Here is a 14,431-nt window from a genome sequence, read left to right on the forward strand (position 1 = left end):
AACCTAAGTGTCCATCGACAGATGAATGGATAAAGAAGATGTGGCACATATATACAATGGAATATTATTCAGGCATAAAAAGAAACGAAATTGAGTTATTTGTAGTGAGGTGGAGGGACGTAGAGTCTGCCATACAGAGTGAAGTAAGTTAGAAAGAGAAAAACAAATACTGTGTTCTAACACATGTAAATGGAATCGAAAAAGAAAAAAGAGAAAAAAAAAGTCATGAAGAACCTAGTGGCAGAACGGGATTAGAGATGCAGACCTACTAGAGAATGGACTTGAGGACACGGGGAGGGGGAACGGTAAGCTGTGACAAAGTGAGAGAATGGCATGGACATATATACACTACCAAATGTAAAATAGATAGCTAATGGGAAGCTGCCGCATAGCACAGGGAGATCAGCTCGGTGCTTTGTGACCACATTGAGGGCTGGGATAGGGAGGGTGGGAGGGAGAGAGACATAAGAGGGAAGAGATATGGGGATTTATGTATATGTATAGCTGATTCACTTTGTTATAAAGCAGAAACTAACTCACCATTGTAAGGCAATTATTCTCCAATAAAGGTGTATATATATAAAAAAAGGACCCAACGAAGCCAAAAATAATAAATAAATAAATAAATAAATAAATAAATAAATAAAGGGCCTATGATGCCATCATAGAAGAAATCAGAAACTATCTCAAGACAAGTGACAATGAAACACAACCTTACAAAATCTATGGAATGCAGCAAAAGCAGTGCTAAGAGGAATGTGCACAGTGATACAGGCCTTCCTCAAAAAACAAGAAAAATTTCAAATAAACAACCTAAACTACCACTTACAAAAATTAGAAAAAGAACAAACAAAACCCAAAGTCAGAAGAAGGAAGGTAATAGTAAACAAAGGAAGTAAATAAAATAGAAAAAAAAACAATAGAAAAGATCGATAAGACCAAGATCTGGTTTTTTGAAAAGATAAGAAAAATCAACAAACCTCTAGCCAGGCTCACCAAGAAGAAAAAGGAGAAGACCCAAATAAACAAAATAAGAAAGAGGAGAAATAACAACTGATATCAGAGAAATACAGAAAATCATATGGGAATACTATGAACAGTTATAAGTCAACATATTGGACAACCTAGAAGAAATGGAAAGGTTTCTAGAAATATACAGCTTGCCAAAATTGAGTCAAGAAGGAATAGATAGTTTGAACAGACCAATCTGTAGAAGTGAAATAGAATATGTAATAAAAACAAAACTCCTGAAACGAAGTCCAGACTGGATAGCTTCACTGGGGAATTCTACCAAACATACAAATAAGAAGTTATACCTATCCTTCTCAAACTCTTTCAAAAGATTGAAGACTCCCAAATTCTTTCTATGAAGCCACCATAACCTTGATACCAAAGCCAGACAAAGATACTACCAAAAAAAGGAAATTATAGGCCAATATCTTTGATGGATACAGATGTAAAAATCCTCAACAGAATATTAGCAAACTGAATCCAACAATATATAAAAAGGATCATACACTGTGATCAAGCTGAATTCATTCCAAGGATGGTTCTTTACACAAATCAATCAATGTGATACACCACATTAACAAAAGGAAAGACAAAAACCATATGATCATCTCAATAGACGCAGAAAAAGCATTTGACAAAATTCAATATCCATTCATGATAAAACTCTCACCAAAGTGGGTATAGAGGGAACATATCTCAACATAATAAAAGCCACTTACAACAAACCCAAAGCCAACATAATACTCAACAATGAAAAGTTGAAAGCCTTCCTGCTAAATTCAGGAAAAAGACAAGGATGCCCATTCTTACCACTTCTATTCAACATAGTATTAAAAGTCCTAGCCACAGCAGTCTAAAATCAAGAAAAAGAAACAAATATGTCCAAATTGGAAGGGAAGAGGTAAAACTGTCACTATTTGCAGATGACATGATACTCTATATAGAGAAACCTAAAGACTCCACACAAAAACTATTAGAACTAAGAAATGAATTCAGCAAGGTAGCAGGATACAAGATTAATATACAGAAATCTGTTGCATTTCTTTACACTAACAATGAAATATCAGAAATAGAAAGTGAAAAACAATCCCATTTAAAATCATGTCAAAAAATAAAATAAAATAGCTAAGAATAAACTTAATGAAGGAGGTGAAAGACCTATACACCAAAACCCATAAAATATTGATAAAGGAAACTGAAGATGGTTCAAAGAAATGGAAATATGCTCTTGAATTGGAAGAATTAATATTGTTAAAATGGCCATACTACTCAAAGCAATCGACAGATTTAAAGTGATCCCTATCGAAATACTCATGACATTTTTCACAGAATAGAACAAATAATCCTAAAATTTACATGGAACTACAAAAGACCCAGAATTGTCACAGCAGTCCTGAGCAAGAAGAAGAAATCTGGAGGCATAACCTTTCTAGACTCCAGACAATACTACAAAGCTTCAGTAATCAAAACAGCGTGTTATTGGCACAAAACAGACATATGGATCAATGGAACAGCATACAGAGCCCAGAAATAAATCCACACACCTACTGCCAATTAATCTATGACAAAAAAAGTTGAGAACATAGAGTGGATAAAAGACAGTCTCTTCAACAAGTGGTGTTGGGAAAGCTGGACAGTTATAGGTAAATCAATGAAATTAGAACACTCCCTCACACCATACACAAAAATAAACTCAAAATGGTTTAAAGACCTAAATATAAGACATGATATCATAAAACTCCTAGAAGAGAACATAGGCAGAACACTCTTTGACATAAATTGTACCAATATTTTTTTGGATCTTTCTCCTAAGGTAAAGAAATAAAAGCAAAAATAAACAAAGGAACCTAATCAAACTTTAAAGGTTTTGCACAACAAAGGAAATAATTGACAAAATGGAAAAAAAAAACTATGGACTGGGAGAAAATATTTGCAATTGATATGACCAACTAGGGGTTAATATCTTAAATATACAAAGAGCTCATGCAACTCAATATTAAAAAAAAAAAAACAAATCAAACAACCCAATCAAAAACTGGAAAGAGATCAGAATAGATATTTTTCCTAAGTAGACATACAGATGGCTAACAGGCACATGAAAAGATGGTCAACATTGTTAATTATTAGAGAAATCCAAAACCACAATGAGATATCACCTCACACAAGTCAGAATAGCCATCATCAAAAAGTCTACAAATAGGGCTTCCCTGGTAGCACAGTGGTTAAGAATCTGCCTGCCAATGCAGGGGACACGGGTTCGAGCCCTGGTCAGGGAAGATCCCACATGCCGTGGAGCAACTAAGCCCTTGCACCACAACTACTGAGCCTGTGCTCTAGAGGCCACGAGCTACAGCTACTGAGCCCGCATGCCACAACTACTGAAGCCCACATGCCTAGAATCCATGCTCTGCAGCAAGAGAAGCCACTACAATGAGAAGCCTGCACACCCCAATGAAGAGTTGCCCCCACTTGCCACAACTAGAGAAAGCCCACGCACAGCAATGAAGACCCAATGAAGCCAAAAATAAATTAAATAAATAAATTTTTTAAAAGTCTATAAATAACAAATGTTGGAGAGGGTGTGGAGAAATGGGAACCCTCATAAACTGTTGATAGGAATGTAAATTAGTGCAGCCCTATGGAAAACAATATGGAGGTTCCTCAAGAAACTAAAAATACAATTACCATATGATCCAGCAATTCTGCTCCTGGATATATCCAGAGAAAACAAAAATACTAATTTTAAAAGATACATGCACCCCAATGTTCAAAGCAGCACTACTTACAATAGCCAGGCAATCCTAGTGCCCATCAACAGATGAATGGATAAAGGAGATGTGGTATATATATATATATATATATATATATATATATATATATATATATATATATATATATATATTTATATATATTTATATATATGTATATATTTATATATACTTGTCTGTAATATATATGTATGAATATTACACAGCTATAAGAATGAGAGTCTGCCATTTGTAGCAACATGCATAGACCTAGAAAATATGCTTAGTGAAATAAGTCAGACAGGGAAAGACAAATACTGCATGATATCACTTATGCGGATCTAATATATAATACAAATGAACATTTATGCAAAAGACTCACAGATGTAGAAAACAAACTAGTGATTATCAAAGGGGTGAGGGAAGAATGGAGGGGCAAGCTAAGGATATAGGATTAAGAGATAAAAACTACTATGTATAAAATAGATAAGCAATAAGGATATATTGTATAGCATAGGGAATTATAGCCATTATCTTGTAATAACTTATAATGAAGTACAAGCTACTATGCTGTACACCTGAAACTACCACAATATTGTAAATCAACTATACTTCAGTAAAAAAAAGCCAAAACAGAAATTGAAGCGCTGAATATGAGTGTTAGCCTACTACTTTCACCTTAGCTGACTACTACAGGTAAGGTGGCAATTGGAGGTATTAGCTTTGTAATTTTTTAAATCAAGTTTTCACTGATTAATTCAAGTATGAGGTAAATTATTTGGATAATTATTTTGTCAGAGGAGTGCTGGTCATGAAGGAGATGGAGTCTAAAATTTTGTGCCTCACAAAATTCTTTTAAATATATTTCTGAAGTAAGGAAATATTTTCACATGCATTGTAAGTGCATCACATCATTTAATTCAATTATGAAAAGTAGTCAATAGTATTTGATGCTGATAGAAAGAAATATTTAACCTTATGAAATGAGAGGTATGGCTTAAAACATTAAGATGATGCAAACACACCATCTGAGCTCACTAGCGTTTTACAGCTTGAAAGTCTCTTTCAGGTAGTGACACTCATAAACATGTCCCGCATGAATAAGTGACATTATGTAGGGTTGCCTTCTCCTGCTCATTAAGGGCTTTTTAATGTTAATGGAGTTGGTATCACTGCAGGAAGGTGTCACAGTGCTCCTGGGGCTCCAATAACAGCTAGAAACTAATAAGCAGTAAGCCAGGAAATTTTAGAACTGCCATAGAAAAGGGATACAATGGTCTTACTGATAATTGTTTTTGTAAGCTGCTTGACTGTGACTTTGGCTACTAGGCCAGGTTAATTCTGGCAAGCAGTGAGTAAGAGTATTTATTCAATTAAGTGAAACTAGATACGGATTATTAGAAACTGGATTATGAAAAAGGAGTGGGTGGTCTCCATTCCCTATAGCTGCAAGTCAAAATAAGCAAGACTTCTGCTAAAGGGAGGCAAGATCTGTAGGTCCTGAGATCACACAAGGTCTTTCCAGTCACATGTATGATACTGGATGGCCACAAATGCCCACAATCATCTTTATACACAAAGACTAGAGTCAGGCACACATCCTTGAATACAATTATGCATACATTGATTCATCAAAGAAGCTGTGAACCACAGGCATCTCTGATGCTGCAAACATCTGATGTCTCAAACCAGCCTGTCAACTGTACACTGTTGCCTTGGCAACAGGATGCAAGGATGCATGGCAAAATCTTACTGCCTGAGCAACAGGGTCTTAAAAGGGCTTAAGCTGTTGACTGTGGCAAAGGCTGTAGGTTCAAGCCAGGGGGTGAGGTTTTAGTCCAATTACAGAGAGTTACAGAATTTATGCTAAAACAGTCATTCCTCTATTAATTGACAAATATTTGTGGACTGGCACCTATGTGCAATACACTGTGCCCTGGGGAATGCAAAGATGGACCAGGCATAGTCTGGTATGTGCCAGCACACAGTAATAAATATTAATTGATGAATCAATGGATTTTATAGAAGGTCATAATACAATAACCAAAGCTTACTGGGACTTTAGTGTATGTGACAAAGAGGCTGAAGCTCCTGTGTGTATTACCAAATTCCATTATACAGGACAATTTATTTGTAAACTGAAATAAAATGTTATGATTTATTGAATTAGAACTATCAACATATATATCAACTGAGTGAGAATATAAAACCCAGACAGAAACTGGTAAGGCCAAGCCTATTTGTAATTTTCTTCCAGCAAGTAGTAATGGAGGCAGGAGATTTTTACATCACTTAGATAATTGAAAATGATTAAAGTTGGAAATTTCAAAGAAAGTCCTAATTATTGAATTTTTAATTGTTTTTTTCTTGACACAGACATTACCTCAGCTTTTGGCTAGCTCTGTCAATGTGCACAAAACATCAAACAAACATCAACAATAAGGATATTTATTTCATATGATTATTTCGAAGTAGATAATATTTTGTGAGAGTTTGACCATGAAAAGTCAATTCCAGGGCTTCCCTGGTGGCGCAGTGGTTGAGAATCTGCCTGCCAATGCAGGGGACACGGGTTCGAGCCCTGGTCTGGGAAGATCCCACATGCCGCGGAGCAGCTGGGTCCGTGAGCCACAACTACTGAGCCTGGGCATCTGGAGCCTGTGCTCCGCAACAAGAGAGGCCGTGATAGTGAGAGGCCCGCGCACCGCGATGAAGAGTGGCCCCCACTTGCCACAACTAGAGAAAGCCCTCACACAGAAATGAAGACCCAACACAGCCATAAATAAATAAATAAATAAATAAATAAATTTTTAAAAAATGTCAATTCCATTTTCCCTCTTACTCCTTATGATTTCAGGGATGCAAACATCAAAATAAAAGATGATTTCCACAAATACCATAATTAACTTCAACATGTGAGTTCAAATCTCTCAAACTGGGAATGCAAAAATGATACAACCACTCTAGAAAACAGTTTGGCAGTTTCTTAAAAAGTTAAGCATACACCTACCATAATGACCCAGCCATTTCACTTATAGGCACTTACCCCAAAGGAAAGGAGTATGTGTTCATACAGACACAAATGTTCATCGCAGCTTTATTTGTAACAGCTAAACAGTGGAACTCAAATGTCCATTAACAGATAAATGGATAAACAGCCCACGGCATATCCATATAATGGTATACTACTTAACAATAAAAAGGATTGAACTATTGATACACAAAACAATATAGACAGATTTCAAATTAATTATGCTGAAATTAATTATGCCGACTGGAAGCAAGTCCAGACAAATGAGAGTAGGTCCTATTTAGTCCCATTCATATTAAATTCTAGAATGTAAACTACTCTACAGTGCAGCAAGCAGATCAATGATTGCCTGGGGTGGGAGTGAGAAGCAGGAGTGAGGGGCACAACTGGGCATAAGGACACTTCTGGATGGATACGTCCACTCTCTTAATTGTGTTTTCACAGGGATATGCATACTCAAAACATCACGTCTCACACTTTAAATAGGTGTAATCTACTTTGTGTGAATTATACCTCACTGAAGCTCTTAGAACAAAATAATTTCTCACATTCTCATCCAAGAAAGTTATTCATATAGACCATCACAAGATCTGTGTGCATTCATTAAAAACAATATGTAAAAATACAAAATTAAGTTAACTTTCATCTGCCTTTTGTTACTTACTAAATGAAACTTGAATGTAAGTTTATCTCATGGTTCTGTATCTTCAGGACAGCTAACTAGTTAGCCCTTGAGAGAGTATGAGCGATTGAAGTTAAAGCAGCTACTTGGTGACCACTCAGATTAATAAACATCTGGAGGAGTATCCCAAGTGACACTCTTATTTATGACTCTTCAATTACATGCAAAGAATAAAGATGTAAAATCAAATCTCTATTCTAGTAAACCAAAGGCATAACTAAAAGCAAATTATCCTTAGTAATATACTTGTAGTTTGTTACGGAATGTGGGTCAACTGGAGATTCCCCATGGGCTACTTCTGTAATATTAAAAATGCTACACTGACATCTCCAGGTCTTCTAGGGGTCCAGGAGAGCCCTGGAATGGCTGCTACATGGCATCTTGGTGGGAGAGAGTTAGTATCTGGAGACCTGGTAATGGAGATTTGGAGACTCACCTCTGCTGCAAATGAGTGAAAGGCTGCATTTCCAGAGCCAAGGAATGGGGCACTCTCTGCTGATCTAATATCTCAGCTTTGAGTTTGGCTTTCAGGACTTTTGGTGATTTGGGGATGGAGGGCTGAGATCTGGGAGGAGTTTGGCAAGAAAAGGAGCCCAAAGGAATTATTTTCTGGCTTCAAGTGAATTCTGGTAAATAGTTCATAGAAGGAACATGGACATCTAAGAGTTGGAGACTCTTTCTGGGTCTTGCCATTAATTAATGTAATTACGTTATATGTAATTACATTCCTGAAAAAAGTTTTATCATCTGATGACGGGACGGCTTGGATCACATCACCAGGATGCCTTCCAGTTCTAATATCATGTTTCCTTTCACGAGCCTTGAGAATTCAATACCTCTCTGAGGAGGCAGGAGCTGCCCTTTCTAGTTTCATTTGCTCGTGTTTTGTACATTTGCCTGGCCCAGTTGCTCAAGAAAGTCTACCTCAAGTTACTAGGGAGGTACCTTGGATCTTTAGCAGGCAATTGGCTTAAATCTAGCTCCTGATATCTGAGATGACCAAAGTTGCGAGTTTATGCTTAAGCTTTCTCTGTGTACCATGTAGCCAGGACCATGTCTGAATTCTAAACTCTGGACACCATGCTCAGATCAAGTAAGCACCTCTCTGTGGCTTTTTCTTTTTGGGACCAACTCCCTTGTTTTAGGAGCCAATAAGGAGCTCTTGGGAGAGCTAATCAGGTCTCAATGTAACTCTTCTACCATTTAATATGTGGCATAAAATAGCCAAAAATACCTGCAGGCTTGATTTTCAATTGATTTTTATTATATTTTGTAGCTCTGCTATCTTCTTTTAGATTCTAACTTTTCATTTAGCTTTTAAATATTTTGCAGGAGGGGTTTACAGTTAATATTACTAAACCAAGAAACCCAGGATAATTCTAAACAAATTAGATTGCAAATAACTTTAGCCTTATTCAATGCCTTTTGAAGAAATTATAAATATATTTTAGAATTGTCTCCTTTTAATTCGTTGAAGCTCTGGGGAATACCTGGAAGGAAGTCAAAAAGTTATTACTTTTCTCTCCTCTTATTTGGTATGAATCACAGGCTTTTTGTCATTTATTTTCTTCTCAAGTCTGCCTTTGTCCGCCCTCCATCATAAGTTCCTTGAGAGAAGAGGGCTTGCCTTAAACCAACATGTGTTCCCTGATGGCATGTCACACTGTCCCACACATGGCACAGCTTTGCACATGTTATTTTAGCTCAGACCTTATTCACCTGTTTACTTATGCCTGCTCCTGCTGATTCATCAACCTCAACGTCTGGACCATCTTCCATTTTCTGCCTGTTTAACTTGGTCGTTAACCCCAAGTTAAAGCCCACTCTGTACTATCTCTCTTTCAATGAGATTCAGATTGAACTTCCTTTTTCTGATGATTCTAGTTTACCCAATTTGCTAAAAATGTTTAGATAATGACTAGGTTTTAAAAAACATTTCAAGCTCTAATACATATGTTTCCTTTGTTTTTAAAGAGCTGAACTCTTGCAAACAAGACAATTTTCCATGAATCCTTTTAGAAAAAAGGACTAGATTTATTTGGCAATGTTAAGATTCCTAAATTCACCTGATTGAAAAGTTCCATCTTAATATAAAATTCTCTTAATTAGGGAGTTCACCCATATGTCATAATTTATTTTTGTACTAAAATAATTGTTTTGCATCTCTTCTATATATTTATGCAACTTTGTATCACTGAGTAAAGCATCCAATCATAGAGGAAAAACCTTTTGATGATTTTCTTAAAAATATAAATAATCGCAAACCTTAAAAGGGAGTAGTTAGATTCCAAAGAGCACTTGTTAATTATTTGAGAAGAACACATGGAACATTTCCCCATGCAGGCAGTGGACAGATTTCCAGACCAGCTCACAAAATTCTACTGAACTCATGATGTGGTTAAGGTAGAGAAGCTCTGGTGCCAGAGTTGAGGAGGACATACCCACTCCATGGTGTCGCTCAGACCCCCAGCTCCATGGCCAGGCTCACATCTCCCACACCTGTCCCCTCACTTCCTGGGCTGAGAAGGCAAGAGCTCCCATGTTCCAGGCTGCTGTGTGTGGCTTCCTTGTCCACAGCAAGTAGAAGCAGAGCTGCTGGGTTGGGGTGGGCACCCAGAAATGGGAAGTGGGAGAGGTCCCTCAGGATATAATGATCCTTCTGGTGTATTATGCAGTCTGATAGGTTTCCTTGGGTTTTGTTTCTAGTGACACCAGAAGAGATTTAGGAAGTAAAAAGGCTCCACCCTAACCCTTCCTGAACCTCACTTGGAAAAGATAAAGTTATCAGTGATGTTGTGTATTTGACTAAACAAAACAAAAAAAAGATTTTCTATGTGAGCCTTCCTTTGCCACCTAACTGAAGCCCTCAAGATTTCACTAGGCAGGTTCTTCATTCGGAAATTCATTTCCGTTATGCTCTTCCTGGCACCCTCAAACCCAGCAGTGATTGTGGTCCCATTTGGACTGCTTGGCATCCACACCTGCTCCCTGTGGCAAGGCCCCCAAGGGACCCGAAGAGGCTGTCAGTGAAGGGGCTCAGACCTCTCCACAGCAGGGAATAGGGCCTGATCCAAGCCAGGCCAACCCAACTCTGTTGCAGGACACTGGATCCTAAGAGAGGCGACGCAAAAACAAAGCAAACAAGCTGGGAGCTCATTCAGGCCCGCATTAGAGCCTTGACAAGTCTTCCGGGAGTGCCTCCTCCACAGACTTCAGGGGCTGACCTGGCTCCTATCCCTTCGTAGGTTGATTCTACAAGTTCCCTAATTATGTGAGTCCTTGAAAGCCTTCTAATGAACCCCCCTGTGGCATAAATCAGCCTGAGTCAGGTTTTTTCCTGCATCCACAAAGCCTGACTGGTAAAGCACACCCACTTACACATGGCCTGGCCTGCACTGCTGCCGTAGACCCAGAGCTGTTGGCAGCCCTCTGCCTGTCGCTGCTTAGTCCCCTGCCATCTCAATGCTGGCTCTTCCCAGTTGATCACACTCCTCAGACTAGACCGTCTTCTCAGCAGTTAGCTGGAACTTTATCTAATAAACAGAAACTGAGTCAGGAGGTAGATGGGCTCCAGGCTAGACATTTACAACCGGCCTCCTATTCACACTTCCTGGAGCAAAAAAAGATGGGCTCCAGGCCAGACATTCACTACCAGCCTCCTGTTTACATTTCCTGAGGCAAGAGACAAATGGGCTCTGGGCTACATATTTATGACCAGCCTCCTGTCTACATTTTGAGATCTACACTTCAATATAAGAAACAACAACAGGAACAGGGTAAATACTAGACATTGGACACTTTTATGGCAGGAACAGAGAGGGGTTAAACCCTGTTAGAAGATCAAGAAGTCACACATTTCCCATCCTTGGAGCAAGGAAAACACTACACGTATGCAGGAAGGCTCCATGGGGTCAAAAAGGCAGGGGAGGCCAGACCATAATGTCTTGCTATTTTCCCTCCCAGACACCCTTGCGATGAAATCCATCTTGACTGAGGTGTGTGTGCATACGGAGGGGAGGGTCCTGAGACAAATTAGCCATGGGGTCAAAGCAAGTCGATTGGCAAGAAGACAAAGGCCCAGAAGACTGCCCCCTTATAAAGGATTTAAACTTCCCAAAGGCGGGACTTTTGCAACTCTCTTGCTGAGTTCACCAGTGTGTCTTTCCGCATGTACTCTGCTTTTCTAGTAAACACTTTACTTTCTTCTATACCTACTGTCTCCTTGTCAGATTCCTCCTTACAAGGCAGACAAGGACTGGGGATTTAGACTCTAGCTGCTGTCCCTGTGGTCTAGCGGTTAAGATTCCTGGTTCCCACCCAGGTGACCAGGGTTCGATTCCCGGTCAGGGAACTAAGGTCTCACTTCCAGCCGCTGCTCACTTGCAAGCTACCGCTCACTGCTGTGTGTGTCCAAAATCAAAACCACCAAGTATAATATTCCTTAATATCCCTCTTCTCTGCCTCTCTAGCTTAATTTTATCTTTGCCTCTCTTTCTTCAGACACAGTCGATGGCTATCCCTTCAGGCCTGCTCTCTAGCTCCAAGCTGCTCTGAGACTGGGAACCATCTTCAATCTCTCCTCTCCATCAGCTGCTTCTCCTCAGTCCACTCACCCCACAGTCATCCTGATCCTAGAAGGCCCTTTTCCACCAAACATTCCCCACCAGCTCACTGTCAGCCCACTCCTTTCTTCAATTGCTCTCCATCTCTGCCTCTGTAACTTCTAAAACCACCACAATCAGGCTTCCCACCACCAGCCTCACCCAAGGCCATTGAACAGCTCTTATGAAGGTTACCAGGGACTTGCAAAAGGCCAAATCAAAGAGTTTCATTTTAGTTCTTAGCCCAAGAGACAACTATTGCAGAAACTGCTAGTCATTCCAAAATAACAATTCCTTCTTTTAAAACAGAGTCCTCCAAACATATTCATTCTCCCTTGCAGCTAGATGTGGCTACTGATCTGTGAGCAGAAGGGAAGAACACAACGTCTGGGTCACATCCGTAAAATGAAGGGCATGTCTCTACTTCCCATCCCACTTCCTGCTGGCTGGATGTGGGTGTGATGTGATCCACATTTGCCACATTTGCAATGAGCTTAAGACCTATACCCCAGGGGTGTAGAAAAACAAGGTATAAGGAGCCACAGCTCCAGATGATCTCATGAAGCCCTACCTCCCTGGGCCACCCTTGGGCTCAGAGAGACTAACTGAGTGGCTGAGGATCACAAAGCCAGAATAAAACCCAGGCCCAAGCTTAGTGCTCTTCCCAGTACACTCCTTGGTAAAGTACAATCAGCTCTGGGAGGGTGGGCTCCAATAGCCTCTGGTACCACATGCCCACATAATTTCTGATATCAGGCATCAATTTAGCCACCAAAAGCTCAGCTCTTCAGAGTCTAAAAATATTTCTAGGAGCTCAATGTCTACATACCTTGTTTGGGATTGTCTTTCTCCTCCTGAAGCACTAAAACTTCTCTTTAAAGTGACTGAAACAAGAAAATAAAAATAACTTCACATTTTCCTGTGGCAAATCTTTTATTTATTCACTCATTTGTTTGTCTAAAAAATATCTAACCAATTGTACCTACTGTAAAGACTGTCTTCATTTATTATAGCATCAGCAAAATATAACATTGCATATTATTATTTACTTGACAGGTTTGTTTAAGGGTCTTTTCTCAAAGAAAAGGTGCTAAACAAAGAAACTCCATTGTTAGTAGCTAAAAAGTTCATAAAATATCTGTGTCATAATCATCCTAAATCCCTTACCAAGAGAGCTAGAAGTAACCACATGCAAGTGTAAGGGTCCAACTTTCCTTTATCACTTCCCCAATGACCCTCCCCACCCTTGTTACTGGGGATACATAATATCCCATCATCTCAAAATTCATCTCAAACAGTTAGTAATTAATTGCTTCTAGAATTTCCTACATATGTTTAAATGCACAAATATTTTTACTGCATAATATTCATGTTTTCCCAATCGCAAATCAAGACATTTTATTTAGCAGGCAGGAATTTATAGGGAAAACAGAACAGAGTGTTGGAATTTGGGATTGCCCCAGAAAATCTGGAACATCTATTCTCCATTTTGATGGACCAATTAATTTTGGAAAGGGACAAAGAATGAAGCAAAATCCTTAGAGTTCTACTCTCATCCTTAGGGACACTATTTTAAACCATTTTTTAATGAAATTTTCACAGTATAGTCATTGATGAGAGGGTATTATTTAGACTTAATTTATTTCAGAGTATTTCTACCTATCTTACTTAATAGTCCATCAACTTACTCTTTTAAAAGAGTTATTCTTTTCTCTCCATTTTCTATTTTAACTGATCTTTTATTTCAATTTCAGATTTGTTCAGGGAATTGAATCCTATCTTTCTGTGAGGAAGATTCTTTAAATTTTATCTAAATATATCTTTACTTTCTCATACCCCAGTCTGATTTTTTTTTTTTACTGTTTCAAATTAAGAGTAAAGATGAACATATTTACTGAATTTACATAGCATTTTTTCATAATTCTAAACAATTAAAACATTTATTTTACTTTAGTGCTTTAAGGAAAATATATCCCTTTATATTAATGTAAATACAATTGTACAAAACTTAGTCTACACCAAGACTAATTTCTTCTCCAGGTTTCTAACCTCTACTCAACAGACTCATGAAAGGTCACTTCCATTACTCCTGCGGTTATTTAGTCTGTCTCCAAATAAGTTATCTCCACTCCCCAGTTAGAACCTGCATTTGCTGGAAGAAATAATGAAACTGTTCATTTGACAGGAGGCAATGGAAAACCACAGTGTCCGTTGGCCTTTGAGCTCTGTAAGAGTGACAGACACACCGGTCCTAATTAGCATTACACCTGGGAAACAAACTACTCATTTATGTAAGTGTGATGACATCTACTTGACTCCAAAGTATGATTCCCAGACCTCTACCTGCTGGAATCCCACA

The 14,431-nt window shown here is 38.6% G+C and overlaps 1 protein-coding gene across 7 annotated transcripts in view; it reads right to left on the reverse strand.

Annotated features, from left to right (window-relative positions):
* NEK10 (NIMA related kinase 10) overlaps positions 1 to 14,431 on the reverse strand; it is a 309,939-nt gene that overhangs the window by 78,052 nt on the left and 217,456 nt on the right. For all 7 annotated transcript variants that reach the window (XM_059937555.1, XM_059937551.1, XM_059937552.1 and 4 more), the window contains one exon: positions 12,902 to 12,956. In XM_059937555.1, the coding sequence (XP_059793538.1) occupies positions 12,902 to 12,956 (55 nt within the window). The remainder of the gene's footprint in view (positions 1 to 12,901; positions 12,957 to 14,431) is intronic.

Source organism: Balaenoptera ricei, chromosome 11 (assembly GCF_028023285.1).
Source record: "Balaenoptera ricei isolate mBalRic1 chromosome 11, mBalRic1.hap2, whole genome shotgun sequence".
Lineage (NCBI taxonomy): Eukaryota > Metazoa > Chordata > Mammalia > Artiodactyla > Balaenopteridae > Balaenoptera > Balaenoptera ricei.